Raw genomic sequence first — 24,933 nt, 5'->3', positions numbered from 1 at the left:
TAATGAATATTGCACCTGGTGAAATTTAGGGCAACACCATCTCTCTTACTGCCAGCCATTTACAAGGTCCCCATTTTAAATGCTAAAGTCAACAGGACTGAGCTTGACCAACCACAGGTTAATGGCACATTAAGACCATGGGCGGTGTGCTTTCAGCAATTATAACTCTGCTGGGCCAACACCTGCGAAAAACAGCTCTGGGCGAATCACCACACATAAAGAAATTGGAGTGATTAGGGTGATTGCCCATTTTCGAAGCCGGTGTGATGGGTGAAATGGTTGCTGTTGCTTTTCTGAGCGTTTGTAATGTGATAAAGCACACTGATGGATGAAAAAGAGTGCTTAGTGCTCTAAAAGGAGCTAAATTGACATGTATGGGAAGAAGAAAAGGTGTAACCACAGGTTGGACGTGCACTTATAGAAACAGTATTTTCACATTTAAACGAAATGTAAAATGTCGCAGTAAAATGGGGACAAATGGCACAGTGGCGAAGCCCACTAGACATGCTTCCCAAGCTTATTGGTGTGTTTTCAACTCTCAAGTGCTTCAGTACACCCGACGGCTGGCCTTTTGCTCTGATCTGTATCTCCAAGGCATCTGGATACAATGAGAGGAATCCGAGTTTTTAGCGACACATGCATTAAATCATGGTTTTTTACATGTACTTGAGCAATAAGCATACAGTGTGTGGATGTAAATTTCATCATCAGTGTAATATGCGCATGTATGAGCACAAACAAGTTTTTCTTAGCTTGTATGCTCAGATTGCATGTGCCTTGAATTTTCTTGGACTATTTAATAAAACACGAGGTGGCAACATGGATCCGGCCCATTTCACAGCCGAAAAAAAAAATGGATGAGACAGATGAACAACAACAAATCGCAGACAATAACAGATGCCTGCACTGACAAGCACTTGTGCGAGGGGGTTGACTTTAGTTTAAATGAGTGCAGAGACACTTTTATCGCTAATAACTTCTGGAGAGCGATAGATGAAGCTTTCTTGTGCACGTGTGTCTAGAGTCTGTGTTTGTGCATGGTTAAAATGGAGTTTACTTTGAAAGGTTATGTGCTCAGCTGTATGCATATGTTAAGTGTTCATTTGAAAACTGAAGTACACTTCAAATAACCTTTATTGCACATAACTGTCACAGTATGCATGCAAACGTGAAGATTGCTTCCATGGATTGACAGCCAACAGAAACTATCTTAAAATAGAGATTAATTCAGATACAACAACCTGAAGAGAGTTTAGCATTAAAACACAATACACTTTTCGACTTAACTCAAAGTTATTTCTTTTGTGTTCTGACGGAGACAGAAAATCATATAGGTTTGAAATGACATGACAGTGAGTAAAACAGTTTTCCTTTAAGCTTTGAGCAAGTTTTAACAGTCAAAATACAGCCTATGAAGCCTGAAGAAATATTACAAGAAATTCAAGTACACTATCCCCAGGTTTAAGCCTAATCCTAGACTTAAATGTAAGTCTGAGCTGTTTCAACTGAAAGAAACTTGCACTGACTGATCTTGAAATATAACAGTGCCTTTGTTTTATCTTAGTAATGTTTTTTTCTTAGTACATAACTTAAATGGTCTAATTGAACTATGGTCTAATCCTGGTTTAGACTAAGCCCTGTCTGTGAAACCGGGCCTATTGTTTATTAGCCATGCTGTGAGTTTAGAAACTGTGAAGAGAGCTGGTTGAGAGTGCACCGCGGGGGGATTCAGACAGCGGGAACTGTGGGATGGCTGGAATGCTTGCAAGTCTGAAAATGACCAGAGGGAAAGAACTGTGGCACGCTCCAGCATCCACACGCTCTGCTCTTCAATTTTCATTAGGATGGATGCATCCCCGCCACTCTGCTATAAGCAAGCTGGGTCTGATGGAGGGCTGCCAGTTAAATCATGACTAAAGAACGCCATTTAGAAGAGTGAGCCTTCGCAACCCTCAAACAGTAGCCAAACATGGAGCTGTTTATTTGTTACCGTACATTCCATGAACCTCCACACACACACTCACAGAGACAACAGGTTGCCTTAATAGCTCTGGGAGAGATGGACAGATCCCGGGAGGAAAGCTTACCTTGCTATCAATCTCGCTGCTTCCGAGGGAAGTCTGGATGACGAATAGCAGCGTGTCAGTCAGACCCTCGCATTCTCTCATCCGCCGCCGAGCCTCCTCTCCTGCCGAACTCACATTCCTGGGAGAGAGATGGAGAGAGGGAAGCACAGGTCAGTGATGAGTGCATTAAATCAGGGAGATTGAATCACAAATCTGGAGATTCCCTCCGGGGGAAACAACCACGCTTTACAACGTACCACTGTGACAAACAAAATGCAAACGCTTCACATTTCACAAGTCACTCAAAGAAATCTCTCCAAATCTTTCACCTTTGACATCTATTAGTATATGAATCTTTTAGTTTTCAGGAGGAGAATCACTGACACTGCTAGATATCTGACGGTTTATTTTAGACAGTATAACAGTGGGAGAGCAAGAAATGGATATTGGCATCATTTCAACTGGATAATCCAATAAGGATTCTGATTATTTTGTTGATTGAAAGAAATCAATCAGGAGTGCTGTGCTGAATATGGATGAGGAGCGACTGTAATAGGCTTATTCTACTAACACAAACACAGTGATCTATCCAAATACAACATCTGCAACTTTAAGTTATTTTTCTTTCCACCCTGAAACAGAAAACAGTTTCCACAAAATATTAACGTGTGTTCAATATTGATCATAATAAGAAATGTTTCTAGCACCAAATCAGCATGATAGAATGATTTCTGAAGAATCATGTGACACTGAAGACCGGAGTAATGATGCTGAAAATTCATCGTTGCCATTACCGGAATAAATTACGCTATAATATATTAAAATGGAAAACTTCATTTCAATTGTAATAATATTTCACAATATTGTTGTTTATTTTTCATCAAATAAATGCAGCCTTGGTGAGCATAAAAGACTACTACAAAATGTATGTTGCTCGCTGTGGCTTCAGTTGTTAAGGACAAAAACATTTAAGATTTATTGCTTGCATTGCCAGGCTAGGACTTGTTGTAATGCATTCAATGTCTCTGTGCAAATGAGACAACAGCAGGCATTAAAACTCCATTCACATGTCTATAAGACAATAACAGCAAATCACAGTTCTATTAAAGGCTCTATTTCACATCATATCAATGTACTGAAAACGGTTTGATCTCAGCTAAAAACTCCCTTGTGGGTCAGACCCAAAGAATATGACACACGTGTGTATCTTTGCCACACCACATGAAACTGCCTCTGGGAAAACAGCCCCCTCATAATAAGAAAAATTCACTCACATCAACTGTAATGGGAAACGGGAAACATTTCACCATACAAGATTACCATTACTATATTCACCAGAACTGAATCAATTGCTATGTATGATTTATTAGAATTGCCTTGCCTCCTCCTCTGTGATACATGAATATACGTGAAAAGACATTGCAAATACATAATTTAGCCTGCATATGGAGCGTTTGCATTACAAAATTATCTATTTAGTTCCTTTATGGCCCTTCTTTATTATATCATTAAATATTCAATAGGCCTGACAGAATCAGCTTTGGAATTTAAGACCTATAAATGTTACATCCAATTTGTTGAGCAAGTTTTCGTCAAAAATCTTGTGAGGGGGCAAGACTTACAGAAACACTCATGTCACAACAGACCCCCCGAGGAATGAGTCACATGCTAAATCATTGGATGTTTATGAGGTTAGGCATTGGAAACCTGTGAGTGGCAATACATCAGAAAATCTTTCATAGAAATTATATCTCAGATAGACAAAGTCAAAACCCTTCAAGTTACCTTGGCACTTCCTGTACCAGCCAATGTCTATCTCTCTTTGATCGGAGGGCTTGGGGGACGTGAGCTTATGGATATCCATTCTTCATTTAATTATTTTTTGCTTGTGTATTGTATTCTCGGCAATTAATGACAGTTATTAATGTGCTTGTGTGAGAACAAACACACTAATTAGTCATGTCGCCCTTTTCCTGACCTCACATAGTAGATGGAGGGAAAACATGTGGTTGCAGGTGTGAGTCAAATCAGGATGAGCGCAGAAGAGATGACATAGTCAAAATGACACACTATCACTCCCTCTGAAGAAAAACATTTAAACCAGGGACCAAACATATAATATAAAAAGAATAATTCATAATTATAATAGGAATTAATATCACAATTTCAGATTTCTATTCAAGCTGTCTATAAGTGACAGACTTTGAGATTAAGGTCATCAGCTTCTTGTCAAACTTACAAAATCAACCATTACTCCTATAAATGGATAATGGACAATTTCTTTTGCAATTATTTTGGGTAAATATTTCCTTTCAGTTTGGCAGTTATCTGATTTGTTACATTAGTTTATAAAATAATAATTTTTAAAAACATTAAACATTATTCACTCCACTTCCCTATAAAATTAAGGTAAAAAAAAAAGTCCAAATAAATAAATACATAAATATATACACAAACATACACCCTATGCAGAATCCAAACATTTGAGTATATATTTATTTGTATTTATTTATATATATTTGACAAATTTTGCAACATGTATTTTTGTTTGTATAAACAAATATAGACACACACAACTTTTTAAACTTATATATTATATATTTTTTAACTTATATATTTTTATATATATATATATAAATGGTGGGCATAGATTAATTTTTTTAATCTAGATTAATCTCACTGTAATCTTGGAATTCATCTAGATTCATCCAGTTTAAAATGGCTCATTTGAATTCTGCCGAAAGCATTCAGAATATGTGTGCTACCCAAATAAAATAATGTCTAAAAGTAACGTTAAGTCTTTGAGAACGGGTTTCTCAAGACAGGACTATTTAATAAAACAGGTGCTCATCTCCTGTTTCCAAAATGCATCACAAACTGCTTGAGAAAGCTGTAAACGAATTCCACATTGCACATTGTGCAAACAACCTTACGCCTGTTTCACACATAATCCGTCTGCAGTGCGTATGCGTTGCTTATTTATTTTATGCACCCATGTTAATGTATTCCGGCGATCATGCGGTTGCGGTCCGTCAGTGTGTTCCAGGAGCGGTGCATCTAAAGCAGTGCAGCGATCGTTCACGTACCGAGTAGAACAAAGTTAGATCGGATTACAGGTTCAGTTGGTGGAGTTGGGGTTGGAGAAGGGAGTTAATTGCAAGCAGCGATGCAATGGAAGGGACACTGAAGAATGGGAATTTAAATAGACCGCAGGTGATAGGTGTCAAGACTGGATTGGTACACGTCAGAACCAGCTGAATGTCAGCTGATTCAAGCGTGACTAACGTGGCCCGACTGAACTAACACAATGCTCGATAATCACAGATTTGGAAAGACCAGCTTCTGGCCAACCTCCTGCTGCAGGCTTTCAGTCTGGCCCACCTCCTTATAATCTCAGTAAAAATATAAGGAATGCTGCCAGTTAAATAGTTTTTGACATATACTGTAATTAAGGAATTAGCATCAGGTGCCTGATTAACACCAATAACTTGGAAGTGTTTTTTTTATTTTGAACTCAGATCTTTTTCAAATATCTAATTTAAGAATTTTTTAATACTGTGCTTCAGAATATAATGAATATATATATATATATATATATATATATATATATATATACAGAATTTAATAACATTTTATGTGACTTAAAATAACACTACTTAAACTGCTATATTAAAACAAATGAAACTGATACTCAACTCGCCAATAAGAGGTAAAACACTTTATACACGGACATTTGAGCTTATTTCTTGGCATGAATCGGTGCTGTTCTCACTTAACGGAAGGCTCAATGGAAGCCCTTTGTGCAGGAAATTAAACATCCAAGCACCACGAAGGCCATATGGGAAAATAGTTAATCAAAGGTTATGCTAATGTACATCAGGCTGAGAAGAGCTCTGGGCTCCCAATGCCTGCTTCCCTTTATGCAATAAAACAGTTATGCTGGAGACATAAATGATGAGACATTACTATTCATAACCAAGAGACTAAGACTACCCAAACCAGATGTCAGAAAACACAGCTGCTCTGCTTTCGGTCAGATTTCCAATTTATTTCTAGTTATTTAAAATTCATCTCTGCCAAAGAGCAGCCTGTGAAACAAGCTTCCTAATATTTCAAAATAAAGTCTGTTTATACTCATTTTAAATTGAAAGTCGGACCCTCTGCTAATGTCACAGGGAACGTCTCGATGGATCATTTTGATGGCTTACACTCATTTATAAATGTGGGAAGTAAACCACACAATTGCATGCGCATATGTCACTGTGACCGAAACAAATTGGAACCAACTTCATGAATTATTGATGATGACGCCATATAACAGTGGACAGGGCAGAAATTACTTTGTGTGTAGTTTTCATCCAATGTACAAGAGAAGTGGAAAATAATTAAGCAGATTAATTTAACAGTTCCGTGATTTTTGCACAGTGGAAAAGTAAATATATTTGAAATATATATTTATTCACCCATTTGACTCCAGTAGTGAATCACAACAACTTTCCAAATCTAGGAGTAATTCTGGCTTATTAAACAGTCAAATGAGCTCTATTAACAGCACACAGGGAACATTAATGGGAAGAGAGGAGACCTCAGGGTTTGAGTTCCTCCCTAAACAGAGACCACGAACATCTTCTCCCTCTTCTGCCTGCACCGGCACCAATTAGCATCTCACTTCCCTTGGCCTCCTCCTCCCATTTCCTCTTGGCTCACAGCAGTTTTTGTGAATGCATCAAACTCTTCCCAGCCAGTAGGAAAAGGTGTCCTGAGGAACACGGGGAGCCCTGCAATTGAGGCCGAGCTCAGAGAGATGATTCACTTGTGATGGTGAGTGATGGATGTGACTGAGGGTGGGTCTGCTCGCACTTTGGCAGGAACATAGATGATGCATCATGCTGGCTGAGAGGAGAAAAAGAGTAATCGTTTCATTACGTTTCAAGGTGTGTCATAGTGGACTGATATCAGAGAGGGGGAGAGCGAGGCCGGCAATTAGAGGACGGCGGCGGCTTGATTTATCAGAGCATCATTTTGATGGAGTATTCCAAAATGATGAAATTATTTAATAAATCCCGCTCGCTGATGCAGCGCAGGGTAATCTGATGCTGACAGGGCAGAAGTACAAAGTGGCTGATATTGTCCATAAAGCATTTGGGTGTGAATATTTGGCTGGTGGAGAACAGCTAGACACCTACAGATAAACATGTAAGGAGTGCTGCAGCGCTGTGTGCTGACTGAGGATGTGTAAGAAAAACTGACAGAGAATAAGGGAGCATTATACTACTCTCCATACAGGATATAATGACACTACAAAGGATGATATTATTATATAAATATAATAGATTAATATTATATAATAAATATATTACAATACAATGGCCATTTTTTCATTCATTGTTAGCTTTGTGTGACTCCATGATAAATTTATACTCACATAATAAAACCAAAAATAACTAAAATTAATAAATAATTAATAATATTATATAAAATAAAGCTAATAATAAATGAATTAAAATGATGTACAAATGTTTAAATGACAACAACAACAACAAAAATAAAAACACATTTATGTAATATCAATTTATTTGATTAATTATTAGCGTCGCATCACTCCAGTCACTCTCATCTGACATATTAGAATAAATTAATACAATTAATAAACAATAACAACGCAAATAATTAAAACACATTTGAGTAAAAATATAATAATAATAATAAAACAAATTCATAATGTATTTTTATTTTATTACTTATCTTTCTCATCACTAATATAATCACATAATAGAATAAATAAATGAGTAAAATAAGGCTAATAATTAACAACTAAATTGAGTAATTAAATTATTATTATTATTATTATATTTTTTAACACAAATATGTAATGTCCACTCATTTATTACTTATTAGCTTTGCATCACTCCAGTCACTACTTCTCTCAAATTAGAATAAACAATTGAAAAAAAAAAAGAATTATAAAATAAAGCGAACAATTATAATAATAAAAATAATAATAATTTACTCAATTTACTCAAATACATGCTGTTCATGTAATTATTAGCTTTGCATCTTAGTTTGCATCCTTATTATTACCTAAGCATGTTCAATTTCGGAAGCCAGGAAGAAGCTGAAGGCAGTGACATTAATGTAGCTAATAATACTGCAGTAATTACAGGAAGGCCTAATAATGTATATGGCTGTCGTGCTGAGATTCATTCGAACAACTTGTTGTCAACACTTCCCCGCTGCTTAATCAATACAATAGCTTTTACTACTGATAAGCTACAGTTGCAGTTACAAATACAGTTGAACTAGCATTATCTGCAGCATTATCATTGCTGAGAGAGCCACAGATAATCACACACACAACCTTGTAATCTGTTTCAAAACAGCCCAAACCACTAAAGCAAGCTCTAAAAATAACAGAGGCTTGGGTGAGTCTTTTGAGCTGTCTATGTCATCTTTGACTATCAGTAAGATGCTGAACAGTGGCCTATCAAAATAACCCCTGCTTAGTCCACAATCCATTAGTGCATATCATGTCATAACAATGCATTGTATACTTGTTATATTAATCAGAGCATAAAGGTACACAAAAGGGCCTGCCATTTTTATAATGCAAACAAAAAAAATTCCCTCCAAAAGCTGAAGTTACCACTGGCTCACTTATGCCTTGGAGGTGTGAACTTGTCAGAATTAACAGGCCACTACATCAGTGACCTCCTTCTAGTCTCTCATCATCTTCTTCTCTTCTGCTTTGCCTTAAGAAAGTGGTATGCCAAGAATGCAATGAAATGAAAATGACACTGAAATCAGCATCATGACTGAAGTTTAAGACTTACGTGAGGTCACATGATTCACTGTGAATCGTCAGACATGCTCAAGTTAATTTTACACAGTTAATGAGCCCTTTCGATTTTATTGCTTATTCATTCACTTCAATTTGAATTTCACTTTAATTCTGTCACCCACACACTCCATATAATTAATTAGCACACTTTGTTAGCAAATTACTTATTGAACACAATTAGCACTGTTTTCAATCAAGCACACCTTAAAAATTCCCTAAAAGGAGAAACTTATGCTGAACTAAATGAATAGTTAAATGAACTATTCAACAGCTACAATGTGCTCTTGTAAAAAATAAACTTGAAACAATCATTCGGCTGGTGACCACTGGGAATATAGAGGAAATGTCATTGTCAGACTGATTTAGCATTTGAATACTAAACATTTTCTAAACCTTGTCTGCAAGAGGCAGATTTGGACAGATTTTCTGTTTAGATGAATTGTGAGGTTTCATGACAGCAGTCAAAATGAAGATGTGCCAGGTCTTTAGTCGGCTGACACTGGACATAGGGTGGCTACCACGGTTACAGAAGCCAAATGGCAAGGTGAGCTAGAAGCACCAGAACATCTGGAGCACCAACAGCACAATTTCCCCTCCTGCAGTCCAACACGGACCTCCACAGCTGCTCAAATACTAAACACAATCACCCACTGTGAGAAAAGAGCTGCTTCAGTGTCTTGTAAAAAGCCTATTAAAATGTGTTTCAATCTCAGCAATGTCTGTACAGTTTTTTTTGAATGTCTCTGATGCTTAGCAAGTTTGCATTTATTTGATCAAAAACACGGTAAAAACAGTATTATTATGAAATGTTATTACACTTTAAAAGAACTGTTTTCTATCTGAATATATTTTAATATGTAATTTATTTCTGTGATTGTAAAGATACATTTTCATCAGCCATTACTTCAGTATTCAGTGTCAGATGATCCTTTAGAAATCATTCTAATATGCTGATTTGGTGCTTAAATATAAATAATGTTTAAAACAGTTGTGGTGCTTAAAATAATAATGGAAACCATGATTTTCTTTCGATGATTCTTCTATGAATTTAATGTTTAAAAACATTTTGTCTTTACAACAGTCTTTTCTGTCAGCTTTGATCAAATTAATGTTACCTTTGTCAGGGTTTTGCACTGACATTGTTTGTCTTGTGTTTTTCTTTCTTGTGTCTATGTCTTGTTTTTAGCACATGGCCTTGTTTTCCTTGTCCATGTGCTTCCTTAGCCCCTCCTCGTTTCCTCTTTACCACACCCTCTTGTTAGCCTAGTTGGTCTAATTGTGCTCACCTGCCCCTCATGTTTTTTTCCTTCCCTATTTATAGTGCACCTTACCCTTTTGTGTTTGCTGGTCCGTGGTCATTTTCACCCCCTCTGTCTGTGGATGTGGCTGAATATGTATCTGTGTCTCCCTGTCTGGTTGGTCTTGTGCCCTTGTGCCCTTGTTTTGTCTAGTCCTTGTAATTCCATGTTCCTGTCTTGCTCTTTGTTTTAATAATTTGTTCTTGCCTTTTGCTTTTATTTGTAATATTTTAGTTTTTCAACAATCCCTTTAAGTCTCTGTAATCAGCTGATCTCTCAAGAGGCACAGATTTTTTTTATTTGACAAGTATTAATGTGCTATGAACTGTTGATCATGTATGAATAAACATTCAAAACAAAGGGTTGCAAGTCCGTGTCAGTGGTGCTTTAATAATTTCCAGCAACATTCCGCACAGAGCACAAACAAACTCATGACAGGTCTTTAATGCAGTTTCTTGAAAAAAAAAAAAAGCATTAGTCAGTCTAAACTCAAGTTATATTTACTCTTTGAACTCACTATAAGAAAAGTGCATTTCGCCTCGGAAACAATCCCTCAATCAACATTTGATGGATGGGTGGAAGCCCTGACACAATTATGAAAGGAAAAGATTTGTAAGAGCTGGCAGCCGTTCAGGTTCCATTAAGATCCTACTGAAAGCTGATGAGCTGCTGAACCTTAACAGGGTATTGAGCTGTTAACTGTGTAAACGACTGGTTCATCCATTCACTGAAGTCTGACAGAGAAAGTGAGAAGGAGAATGTTGTGATGCCTTTTTGGGGATGTCACGAGGGATTGTGTTTTGTGGCTGAGAAAATCTCTTTCTATTAGATAGATTTCTGGTTCCAGGGAGACCTGCAGGTTTCAGAAATTTGATTTCTGCTTGTGGAAGTGATTTACAGCAGCAATGTGTCTAAGTCCCATTGGGATGAGGCTCAATTCCAAAAACACTGCTTCACTTATTTTTAATGGCTTGCTCAAGTGTTCCCCGCCCTCAAGGGAAAGAAAAAAAATCCCACCCTGACGAATATCATCAATTTGAATTGAAGTATTTAATTGTCAGAAATTAGGAGAAATTGACAACTCGACTGTCTCCAAAGAGACCCAGAAGAGACAGAGAGAATATAATGTACAGTAAATGCCTCAGTCAAATTACCATGAAACATTTTCAAGGCACCTGAAATATTTGAAGCAAAGCATGCTGCATATTTCAGTTTTAATGTCCATTATGCTTACATGTTAAATAAAACATCGAACCGGCTCATTAGAGTCATTCATTTGGGGAATGACTCTTGTTTTTGTTCATAAGAGTCTTTTGCTTCTGAATCTCACTATTTGTCTCGCTGCATGTTTATGATTCACTAAAAAGAACTGGAAAGATTGTGGAAATATCAATGAAAGAACTGTGGAAAGATTACTCGGAAAATCCATATTTGATTTCCAAACTCATCCGTCAGGTTAAAGAATCACAGCGCTAAACTATCATAGGCAACTAGCTGTAGCTGTACAAAGAATGAAAATGTAGTAGAGGATATGTGTGGTCCACAATCACAGTCTGCATAAGATACACATTTCACGTCCTTAAGCGTGTGCGTATCTGACAGACTCATATGCGGAGGATGGTAATTGCCTGTTTACAACGCTCCTGCAGGAGATGATTTGTTGAAACACAAGACACTGCCATTCACTCTGAGGGGTAATTCACTGCTGGAATCAGAAGCAGGCTTGTCATTTAGAGAAAAACTAAAATCAGAGGATATAACGACTGTTTGTATTTGCATATCAGTGTGTATTTGCATACAGTACATGCACATCTGTTCATGTAAATTCAAAAATATCTTATACAAGGTAAAAATATAATTGATAACTGCTAAGTTTAGTGAAAATGCAAGTCTTTAAAGGAAGAAAATCTGAAAAGGAAACTTGGAAAAGCAAACAAAAGTGGCGTGCTCCTCTCACAGCACTGACTCTAATGTAGTTTTAATACTGCGCTGTTGCTATGGATACAAGAATAAAACCTAACGTGAGACTGAAACTCAACCCAAGAGAATCAACACTTTCGCAGTTATTCTTCAACCAACTCTTGACAACAAGAAGCAAATGTATAAATCACAACAAGCTAGATTTGCACTCCACATAAACATCATTATGCATTATTGCATAAATCATGAATCATATGCTTTGTGTCCTCTTCCTTGATGCAGAAGAGACAAGAACGATATAAATCTTTACTCAACATGACAAAGCCATACAGGTTATGATTCAGTTTTACCTGCGGGCGATCTAGAGTTACGAATGAACAGAACAGACGTGGCTGGAGGAAATGGCTTGTCAGGCTTGTTCCTCATTCTGTGTGTATTAGGAGGGAGGTGTAAAAATACCAAACTCTTGGCTTTTTTTTGTCAGTTCATTAAAGGAAAAATCGTTCTTAGTGGTCCAGATATGAACCTATCTTCTCTACATCACGTGGCCAGCTGCCATAGAAACAGCCACACTGTTCAGACCACAATCTGTTCTTAATACAGATTTGCCTTTTACAGCCTATTTACAATCATTGGGGATGTGACTGCATCACTATGCTGTGTTTATTTGATAAAAAATACATTAGAAAGAGTAACCATTTGAAATATTATTACAATGAAAAAGGAGTATACTTTAAAAATTTAATTTATTTTCTTTATATAGACAAAAACACTATGTAAAATATCTTCTTTTATCTTGTACGTTCCAGTTTAGAATGAAATGAGGGTTTTCAAATGATGACAGGAATTCACATTTTATTGTGAACTATCTCTGTATTTGAACGTTCTTTCCTTCTAAAAGAAAAGCACCCACATACTCACCTCAGGCAGCCGGTGGCATTGCGAAGTACTTGAGATGTGTGCATTTGAAGCTTGCGGTCCTCCTGATGTGGGGAGACGTCCCAGGTGGAATGGGGTATAATCACGGTGTTGGTCAAGACGGCTAGAGCGTCCTGGATTATAGGCATCTTCAGAGCGTCACACGAGGACAGGTTCCACAACACACCTGCACAAGACAAGCACATAAGTGCAATGTTTGAAATAGCAAATAGGTGAAGCCATCTCTATTGCAACATTTGTGAACCATATTAAAGGAGTACTTCACCCAAAAATGAAAATTTCATGACAATGTACCTCAGATGACCCTCAGGCCATCCAAGATGTAGAGGAGGTTGTTGGTTAATCGTAATAGATTTTGAGAAATTTACTTTTACATCCCATGCTCACCAATAGATACTCTGCAGTGAATGGGTGCCGCCAGAATGATAAAAACATCACGATAATCCACAACACAACTCCAGTTTATTAATTAACATTTTGTGAAGTGAAAAGCTGCATATTTGTAAGAAACAAATCATTAACCATTATTATGACATTTTTAACTACAAACTCTTGCTTCTGGCTAAAATGCGAGTACGAGAAATATCAATTTACAAGTGAAAACAGTACAAAAATGTTCTAAACAAATATGTCGGTGGGTTTTAATGATTAAAGTAAAATGACTTAATGATTGATTTGTTTCTTACAAACACAGCTTTTCACTTCGCATTGTCTTATTTGATGGACTAGAGTCATGTGGATTATTGTGATATTTTTAACAGCGGTTTTGTTTCTCATTCTGATGGCACCCTTTCACTGCAGAGGATCGATTAATGAGCAAGTGATGTAATGCTACATTTCTCCAAATCCAAATCTGTTTTGATGAAGATATACGGATGTGCTGAGAGTGAATACATTTTCAACTAATTTACATTTTTAAAAAAAATACTGTTTTAACATTTGTGTGGCATATACTTTGAGACCCCTGCTTGAAAGTGTCATTGCAGCAATGCACAAGAAATAATGCTTTTTTATTACTACTTTTTCAGGGGGGTAAAAAAAAAATCACAGAACATTGTCAATTCTGTGCTTGAGCTAGCCTGAGACAGGTTTTGACAACATCTCACACAGACTTGGAGACCCACACAAATGTAAAGCTGAACACCGGAGAGAGAGAGAAAAAAAAAACATAATTTGACAAGCTTTAGAGCCTGCGGTCTCACATTACAATGGCGGACTAACAGCATTTTACCAAACTCCTCCACAGCTTCACCAAGACTCAGAGGGAGGACTTATGCAATATGATTTACTAGATGCAATTCATATAAAAACAACTCCTCTGTACTGCACAAACCTTAAGATTACATCTGAGAGATTGCATTTTTTTAAACAGATTAAAATGGTACAACAAACAGAATTTCTTAGTCGTCTAAAATTAAACAGCCTACACACAGGAACAAGGCTAACTTTTACACACTATTAAAAACATGCCAAGGCTTAATATCTTTGGTTCCACGTACTGTAGCACGTCACTGTTATTGCTATCACTGCAGCCATTAGAGATTTGTCAAAGCCATTCTTGCAGAAACATCATATTTGCCTCAGACAGTAATTTGATAAACAAATAGAAACAATGGAGAAGAAAAGGACGGAGACATTAGCATTTACATTTTTGTTTAGGAATGGATAATGACAGTGGAAGAGACAATCAAAATGTTTGTTCGGTCAAGACCTTTTGTTCTCCAACATATGCATAACTCTGATATGTAGTTCCATGGCGGCTTCAGTATGTTGAAAGATCTGAAGGATAAAAAGTTAACAGATACTGTTAATTTGCATATAATTGTGTGGGAGGTGTGTCCTAAACCAGCAGAGATCAACCAGTCATATTCTGTGGGCATAAAAGTCATGTGACTACACAGCAATCTCCTTTATGACAGGTAAGAAAAGCCCCTCATTTTCATGTTTTTGACAAGAAACAATGCTCCTAATTAGACTTTCAAACATGCTAATTATTGCGTCTCTTCCTCCAGATCCCAAAGACAAAATTCATACAATTCTGCAGCTGACTAACAATATCATCACGACACAAGGTTTCATCAGTTTGTATGCAAACATCTCAAGACCTGCACAGGCAGCTCTAATTTTCTTACGTCACTTCGTCATCATTTAAATAGAAGGTACAGTAGTATGCCGTTCCAAGCATTACAAAATTCCAGGCCACTTACACCATCGCTCATCAGCTTATTTCAAGTTGCAACCAGATGAAACTCTTATAAAGGCTGTAGGAGGTCAATTTCAACAAGCAGTCAATACTTAAACATCCCGCAAATGAGAAATAACCAATTTAGCCATGTGTGCAGCTAATTAGCCTATCATGAGCTCATCAATATCTCACCTAAGATCTGAGGCGGTAATTTATCCTGTGAGATGTCTTATCACAGAGGATAAATCTAATTTAATCCTAATCCTAAAACTGCAAGGAGAAAAATTTATTTTTGTAGGACACTTTTCATGCTAATATAAAACCATAAATATAGCCAAACAAAACAATTATGTTCTAATCAAGAAAACAGCATAGAAGCTTGAATAGATGCATGCTTTTAGCATGATCCTGTTTTATTAGAGTCACTTTACATTATTTCCACAGTTGTATAACTACAAACAACTATTTTCGTAGCTGGAAGAATTATCAAATTTGCTCAAATATTTGATAAACAAACATTAAAGAAAAAGGGTAGAATTCTGCAAAGCATTACGAACTCTGAAAATGGACATTATATTTATTTATTTAGCAGATGCTTTTAGACAAAAATACTAGTGGCGTTTAAATGCAGAATATTTAAAAGATTTAACAAAGCACAACCGTGATCGACCACTTTTCACTGGCCAAAGAAAGAAAGTGGCTTATTGAAAGAAATTCAGCAAAATAAATAAGCAGTTATTTAAACAAAAATCTTTTAACTTCATGGTTACGAATTTCCAACCAATATTTTCAATCTAGATTATGGACTGTGTATCACAGCTACAAAAGAGGTGTGAGAGAGAATGACTGAACTCAGGAGAGATTCACACACAGTTCATACACAGAAGTTTGGCTTCATCTCACCTCCTGCTGTACCGAATGGACGGCTTTGCAGGGGTTCTGCTATTGCCTGTAATGTGACGAAAAATTAGCAGATGTCAGAATGGAGGACAAACTCTAAAAACAGCAATGATGACTAATCGCAGAACACATATGCAACCTATTAGAATGAAGCCAACCTTCAACATCAATCCCGCCGCTCCTTCCCACTGTCCATCATCTTCACAAAGGACACGCAAAATGAGTCAGACCAAACTTCTATTTCTCCCATTTGCTTATCTTCACTTCACATCCTCTCATTCTATGCCCCATTCTCTCTCTCTCTCTCTCCCTCCATTCTTTAGAAAACTACTCACTTTTATGAGTCAGTATGAAGAGGTGGCAGTTGAATAGTTGATGATGCTGACCTTGCCAACATCTTGCTCTCAAACACACACACACGCACGCACACACACACACACACAGCTGTTAGCCTTTATTTCCAGAGCCCAGGAGGACCCGTGCTGGCTGATTGCATGTGATGGTGAAAAACATTTCATTGTACTTATTCTGATGAACACCTTACCTCTTCAACACAAGCCTTAAAAGCTGCAGACTTAGTATTTCTAAACTAAGGTGGGCATGTCAAGCAGAGCAGTTGTATATAAAAAATTATATTTATGTCACAGGGGTTACTTTTAATAATCCACCTGAGAGAGAAATAAGATTCAAACCACAAGCTCAACAATTGCTGTATACTTTCAGAAAAAAGGGTACAGAAGCCGTGACTACAGTGGGTATAGTAAAGAAACCCCCCACCCCATAACACTTTTAAAATAATCACATTTTGTTGCTTTGCATCCAGAAATGAAGATGGACACAGATTTAGGTTTATCCAGCTGTATATATAAACGAATTTCCAACACCAACATAAAAACTACAATGTAATAGAATATTTATTACTCCCAATAGAATATTGAAATTGCTACAATTTTTGCACAGTAAATTTTTTGACATTTGATCAGGATCTAGCACGAATATGGGTAAGTGCCAAAAAGTTACAATTATCATAACAGAAAACAAGAAACTTCAGATTATCAGTTATTTGTTTTAAAATTCCATCCACCTTTCATTGTGAAAGTAAGCAACTTTCTTTGAATGTGGGAGATTTTGATTTATTAGCCACTATATGTAAATAAGCAGAGGAATAACAAAGTCCTGCAAAACCGTAAAGCTATTTGTGCTAAAACCCATGTGTTTATAATTACAAAAATACATGAAAATAATATGATAAGAATTAGTTTGGAATAAGAAGCAGAATAACAAGTTGTTTCGTACATCTAAAAATAACTGGAAATGTATGATACAGAAAACCTTGCAAAGTCAAATTGCCGCATCAACTCATACAATTAAAAATAAAGTGCATCTTAACATGTATAAGTTTATGAGGTGTGCTTCTTATTGCTACTTATAGAAGTCTTTCATTTTCTTCTAGACTTTCACTTTCTAAAGTCTTTGAAAAAAGCATGCATTCTGAGAAGGGAAGAACAACCTTGATTGCTGAACTGAGAGAGTATCTAATCAGAGACGGCTTCTCATGAGGGAACGAGAGAGAGAAAGAAAGAGAAAGAGAGGAAGGCTTAGTGCTAGAGCACTACAAGGACATAATTGTCGTCAGTGGTGACATTGACCAAGATCAAATCTCATGCCAGCAGAACACAGGCCTAGATTTAGACTGCTTCATATCACCAGGGTCTCTCACTGTAAGAGCAAAAATCCCACAGACATCTTCACCTGACTGCATGACTGTGTAGAGAAAATATAAACTGATACATTTTTTTCAATGTTAGAGTTAGAAAAAGTCATTAATTTATAGTTTTAATAAATTAGTGGAAAAACTTTGTAGCTAAAACATCACTTAGTTATTTGCTCAAACATAAGTTTAGGGTTTTGAACAAACCCCAAACTCTAAGTATTAGAGATGCACTACATCCTTTGATGCATACCTTCGAAAGCAATGATATATTCTGCCAATTTTTCAATTTATTACATATTTAAGAGTTTCTTCCTGTTTTAGGATTAAGATCGTCATCTTTCACCAATCATAATGGACATCTATAGACTACAGCAATTATTTAACCCTTTAAGACAGATCCTAAACCAATCATTTAAGGACATTGGTCTTCTAAACTCTCCGAGCTCTATTCTCTAACAAAGGACCACTAAGTTTTTCAGTGACTGTCCAACCATAATCCCAGATGCTGTTAATGTTTGGGTTCAGTAAGATTAGTTTTTTGACAGAAATTAACTTTTATACAGCAAAGATGCATTAAATTGACAATGAAGACACGTAGAATCTTATCAAATATGTATAATACAAGTGCTGTTTGTTTGAACTTTCTATTTACCAAATAAAATTACAAATAAATGCATGTATCATGGTTTTCGTGCATTTAGGAGGTATGTGTCTGTAGCAGAGCAGAGATCGTTTCCGCACCGAGTTTATTTTTTGTTGTGCTGCGCGTGCTGAATTAAAGTAAGAGCGCATTGTTTGTGGTAAATATGAACATGGATTGACACAAAAACTTAGTAATTACAGCATAAATGCATATAATTAAAGTCTGCTGTGTTTAACAGCCAACACATAGTCTAAGGTTTTTTGGCTAGATTTAAAGGAAAAGAGCACTTTTAGATAAACAAGGCAATCATTTAAAAGTTCTTAATTAAAGTTCATTATGAACAACAGGATTGCTTGTAATAAAGATTTAAATGCCAAAGGAAAGGCAGTTGAGCTGACTGTTTCTTCCAATGGTAAGTTTTAATTTAGAATGTTTGTGATAACGTAAGAAAAAGTTTAAATGCTTTGCTTTAGCAACTCAATATATAAATCTAAAAGTAAATGCAAAGGTAAAAAAACACTGAATAATCGATGAAAGTTTGTATTACTGTACTGTGTAGAAAATAATCACAATGTTGAAAAAACATTTTGAGTAACAATATTTGATAATATTAATAATATTAATAATATTAAAATAATGGATAAATGTTGTACAGTGCATGATCAAACATTTAGGTCAGATAATAATAAATAAAAAAAACCCTCCAGTCCTCAAATGAAAAAAAAAACAACAATAATAATCCTCTCACAAGGAATTAATTTTCTAAAATTAAATTCAGGCCCTACATAAAAGTCTAAAATCTTGATTGGATAATTAATCATAAATAAATAATTCTACATGATAATAAGAAGGCTTTAAAAAGATCGGTGATTGGATCGGCAAGATACTGCTGATACTGTGATCGGCCTCGAAAATCCCGATCGGAGCAGCCCTAATGTTAAGTAGCCTAGCAGTTTCCAGCGTTGATCAGAATAATAAGAAATGTCCAATAGGAACCAAATCAGCATATTAGAATGATTTCTGATAGATCATGTGACACTGAAGACTGGAGTAATGACTACTGAAAATATACCTTTGCTACCACAGGAATAAATTACATTTTATAATACATTAAAACATTTATAAAATAAAGTAGAAAGATTATAATTGAAATAATTCAGAATATTATACATTTTTTGTATTTTTTATCAAAACAGATGCTTTTATAAAAAAAATATTTTAAATGGATGCAAATGAGTAGAAAAAAACAAATCTCATTGAGACACTTATTTTACATCAAGTGCACTATTCGGGGCCAAGCCATATGCTAGAGCATTCAGAAACTTCTAGATGCCAAAGGATTCAAACAAGTTTCTAAGGGGATGTTCTGTTGTCTATAGATCAATATCCCATCTGTACTACACAGTCATGTGATTCATAAAAGAACATGCTCACAGAGCCCAACACTTGTATATTTATCCTTTGCATGGGCTCTGTAAAACCTCTAAACACTTCCTTTAGGAAAACTATATGTCAAAATATGGTGTAAGGCTTATTGTGTTTGAGGACAGTAAGGACAGTAAGATTGATTTGTGTATCATCAGCTTAACTATTAAAGTGCCCCTATTTTGCCTTTTCAACTATTACCTTTCATGCAGTGTGTCATGTAGCTGTATGAGAACATAAACTATCTGCAAAGTTGTGAAGCCGACAATGCACGATAGATAGTTATTAATTGTGAATCAACCACTTCAACAATTTCATCATCAGACTCCGACTCGAGTTGATAAGCTACAATCCATACAGTCTTTTCTATGTATTGACAAGTCTCCAGGGCTGTCATTCTGTCATGGCAACTGGTGTTTCATATCCGACATGCGCTGTATGCAGTAGAACATTCCAATGCTGTAGAGAGATCCAAGACCAATCACAAAGGTGTGCACAATCTGACCAATTACAGCAGTGAGGGCTCACGGAAAGGAGGGGTTTAAAGAGACTGATTCTTTGAACTGGTTTGCACGAGTCTTTTATGAATCATTTAGAAATGAGGTAAAATTAAATCTATTATCTGTGAAAACTAATATGTTTTTTGACCTTGAATGCACGTAAACATGTTTATGGAGACTCATAAAACAATATTAGCAACCATAAAAATGGAATAATAGGGGCACTTTAAAGTTAAAGACTCTGGTAGCAAGCTGACAGGACACCTGACCATCAGGTCCAACTGGTTGTAAAAAGGCTACATCTAATTTCTGTATGTCAAAATACACAATATTTCTGCAAATAGGCAGGCAAAACATGACTCAGATGTGCTGCTATGCTTGAGATTGAGAGGCTGAGAATCCTCTGGACAGCCAAAGACCTTGAGGCTTCCAGTTTGCTGATTAATTTGTGACAGGAAGTCTCTCTAAGTGCCCTATGTGCAATGCATTTAATTTATATGTTAATTTGAATTCAGCACATAGCAAGAATTTCCAGCATGGCTTCGTTCCAAAGTCTATCCATTCCGTTACAGAAACAATTTAGAAACATGTTTGGAAATGCAAAGCCTTTTGTTTTTTTGGGGAAAGGTGATTTATTTTGCTGAAAATATCTCTATCTGTACCTTATCCCTAAAACATGAAGGGATGGGGCCGGGGAGAACAGCAGATTTTTTTTGTAGCATTGCCAAATTAAAGGATGAAAAGTTGTAGTACACATCCTGAACTGGGTTTAGCAGGTTTCACAGCAAAAAATAAAATAAAATACATCACAGACATATCTGTTGAGTGCATGAACACAATGGCCAATGTAGAGGTGTTTAACTCCTTATTTACACTGCATGCATTATGGCTCCGACACGGCCACCAGAGCTAGTCAATGCTTATGTTTACACCAGCCACGCAGATAAAAGTTTAAGAAGTGTCCCAGAAGCAGCTCTCTATGCTGCTTCACTAAAGCTAGGCACCTAACCTATTTATGACAGACACCACATGCAAGCCACACAGTAAATACAAAATAAAAGTCACATCCCATAGCTGGAAATTCTGCCCCCCTCCCCCCATCTGAGGGTTGTCCCACCTAGAAATATGATTAAAAACCACACTGTGCATTTTAAATAACAATGTTTTATACTTTTAATAATTGTGTAATTAGTAAAACAACACAAACGGGGCAAAAATGCATTTTACGTTTATAAACATTTTGAGTCTCCCCTTCCCTTGCCTTACAGTGCTTTGGTTAAAATGCCTGCTTTCCTCTTTTACATCACCTACACTAGTACGGTGAGAGAGAACAAAGCCAATAGTTGTGTAACTCAAGTAAGTAATTCTGTCAAAGCTATTTTAATCACTTAAACATCGGATTAAGTGATTATTAATACAGATGATGCCAAAGTATTTTTGTAGCGCCACTGACATCGGTACTTTTGAGTCATGACAATCTGGAAATATTAAAGTACTAAATAAATAAAGTAATCTAATATTCAAACATCCCTCCACTGTCCATTGCTCTCTAAATAATAAAAGAAAATAATTAATACATCCAAAAGTAAGAATTTCAGAAGAGTTTTCACTTTGAAACAGATCACTAGACAAGCAAATCTGAGGTCTCTGCACTTAGAATTAAAAGAAAATGTCACTCCTGCTAGAATCAAAACCCATTTGAACTTAACTGTGTGACTGCACTGGTTTAGGTGCAAAGATCTCCATTACTCATCATGTTTTAAGAGTCTGAAACTGGTAATTAATTATTACAGCATAAATATACAGAGAATCAACGACTGATCTGGAAAAAACATGAAACACTGTGCCAGAGAAAATTCCTATGATAAAACTTAAACTGAAAAAAGAGGCATATCACAGCCAGCAGAAGTTCTTACCTGTGACCAGTTCTCTGACTTCCACATCAGAGGTCTTACGCAGCAGGCGGACTAGCGCAGGAATCCCACCACAGTTTTTCAGAGTGATTTTATTTTCATCATTGGCTTTGCCGTAAACAAGGTTCCTCAGGGCACCACAGGCGCTTCTGTGTACTTCAGCCATTCTGTGATCCAACAGGTCCACCAACAACTGAATACCGCCCTGCCTCCGTATCTAAGAGAAACAGAGAGGGTAAAGGGTGGTGTGCATTTTCATATTTTAAGACTAAAAAGCCATGACAGGAATAATTTTCAAATAAATAAATAAATAGTGAAAAAATATATAGACATGAACTCCTGATTTGAATGCAACTTCAGTTGATCTAATCAAGAATTATTGGTCAGTAAGAACATGGTGGCCTTGGTCTCAGCTCACGGGAAGACATTCAAAATGTTGACCTTTCCCTTCTGACATTTGGCAGTGCCGCCTCATATTAATGAAAAAATAAGGAAAGTCTGAATTCAGTATTAAGTCACACCAAAATAGCTTAGTGTCAGCCCTTGAGATCATCTGGAGGATAAATGAACAAAGAGGAGGCACTGAATCCATAACCAGTGTATTTGAAAAATCAATACTAAAGGGAGCTGGGAAATGAATCACTGTTCAGACAGACTGAGAGGTGTGAGTAAATCTCAATAAACAGAGCTTTGGTGTTCTACACTAAAGTCAATTAAAGCCAGCCAAGTTCATTAGAGGTTCCGAGACCACACTACAAAAAGCCATGCGTTACTGAATGCTATGGAAAAACAACACAGATTGACATCAACTCACCCTCAGCCTTCTCATCTTGATATCTGGTGCCATTTTATAATATTTTCAGGAATAGTTCCCTCATAAATGAACATGTGTGCACGATTTAGCAAATCGAGGGAACGGATTAGTAAATCGTGCACACGATTTAGCCAAATATTTTTTTCCTGCATGTCACGTGCGGGGCTACGTAGTATATATATATATAAAAAAACACTGTCTTCCATACAATGAAACCAGATTGTGATTTTTCCTACCAAGCTCCAAAAAGTAAAAAAATAAAAATAAAATTAAAAAAAAGCACCATAAAGTAGCTTAAATACAGGTTTGAAATAACATGAGAGCGAATAAAGAATAAGATATTTTTATTTGATTGTCAATAAAAATCGTTATTATTTGGTGGCTTAGTTTTTTTGTACTTTGAGCCCTTACAGACTAATACACAAGGCAAGCCAAAAAACATATTGAAGGGTTTGACATAAAACCAGCAGGGCTAAGTTATTTTGAGAGAGTCACACCTGCAGATTCATCAACTGATTGCACTATGAATTTCCAATTTCCTGTCCCGCTGCCAACTGGTATACACAATACGCTGCTGCATTAGCTTAAGATGAGTGCAGGAGCAGCCCTGGCAGATGTGCTTCTGAATAGTACATCACTACAGATCAGCGCTCCAGCTTCACATCGCCACTCACTCCAATGGAGATTACAAACCTGTTTCTTTGAGTGGCTTTGTCTGAAGGTGAGAAGTGATCTAAATAGTCCATTCCATGAGGATACTTCTCATCCTGTTTTTGGATTGTAGTGCATGTACAGCATGAATATTCTAACCACATCTGACAGGAAAAGGCATGGCTCAAACCCGAGAGGCTGACAGACGTGCATCACCACACAGAAGCCTTCGTTTCATTCATGTTGTGAGATTCGCACTTCTGAGTACGCAGCCCCAGTACACAAAACATTATATAGAGGACGCACAATGATCGTGATCGCAGCATGTTTGGAAGAAACAGATGTTTGGAAGCGACAAACAACAGAGGATTGAAACAGGAACTGGGGATGTTTCTTGCAAGATCTATCAAAAAGCAGGCCTGGTGAACCAATGGTGGCCTCTTTGTTTGAGAAGTGAACTCATTTTCTGTGAACTCTGAGCAGCTGAGAAATTAATTGAGTTTTAACATCATCCTGAAGAAGCGGAGACACTGAGATATTCAATTAAAGGCATGAGCAGACAGGACGGAAGTGCTTGCTCTTGACTCTAGAGCACACGTGCAAATGGATATTGACTGATTACATTTTCCCTCCTAAAGGGCTGATAAAGCTGAACTTTAGCCAGAGGCGACCTGCACAAGACACAGACCTGGGGAGCTTTGCTGGAGCCACCTGCTATAAATAGTGGTCAGTTGAGGACAAGAAAGAGCTGCCTTTGCACTTGGCCAGTAGTTCAGCAGGAAGACAATAAACATCAGAGCTCGTCCTGTCTGGCTAAAATGCTGGGCTAATCAGTATTCTCCTCACCTCTGCTGCGGGAGATACTGCTCTGTCATCTGATAGCCATTCTCCTTTCCCTTCAAGTTTGCTTCTGTGTGTGCTAGTTCCTGTCTGGCTAAAGTTCATTTAAATCTATCTTTAAAAATGTCAATAAGAAAATACCTTCACAACCCATTTGACTTCAGTAATGTATTACGAGAAAATGACGTTTGGATGACCGGTTGGGTGAGGATTTTGCAATAAATTACTCTGACAGTAATTCATGCACTATTTTAAAAACACTGCTACTCAATCAGCAAAGCGAAACA

General features: G+C 36.7%; 1 protein-coding gene across 4 annotated transcripts in view; it reads right to left on the bottom strand.

Moving 5' to 3' along the window:
• LOC113066243 (catenin delta-2-like) overlaps positions 1–24,933 on the bottom strand; it is a 291,904-nt gene that overhangs the window by 37,397 nt on the left and 229,574 nt on the right. For all 4 annotated transcript variants that reach the window (XM_026238062.1, XM_026238064.1, XM_026238063.1 and 1 more), the window contains 3 exons: positions 22,345–22,558; positions 13,044–13,227; positions 2,088–2,205 (listed from right to left, as the gene is read on the bottom strand). In XM_026238062.1, the coding sequence (XP_026093847.1) occupies positions 2,088–2,205; positions 13,044–13,227; positions 22,345–22,558 (516 nt within the window). The remainder of the gene's footprint in view (positions 1–2,087; positions 2,206–13,043; positions 13,228–22,344; positions 22,559–24,933) is intronic.

The sequence above is a fragment of the Carassius auratus genome, chromosome 49 (genome assembly GCF_003368295.1).
Source record: "Carassius auratus strain Wakin chromosome 49, ASM336829v1, whole genome shotgun sequence".
Classification (NCBI taxonomy): Eukaryota; Metazoa; Chordata; class Actinopteri; order Cypriniformes; family Cyprinidae; genus Carassius; species Carassius auratus.
The sequence above is the reverse complement of the archived record's forward strand: the minus strand, read 5'-3'. Positions and strand labels throughout refer to the sequence as shown.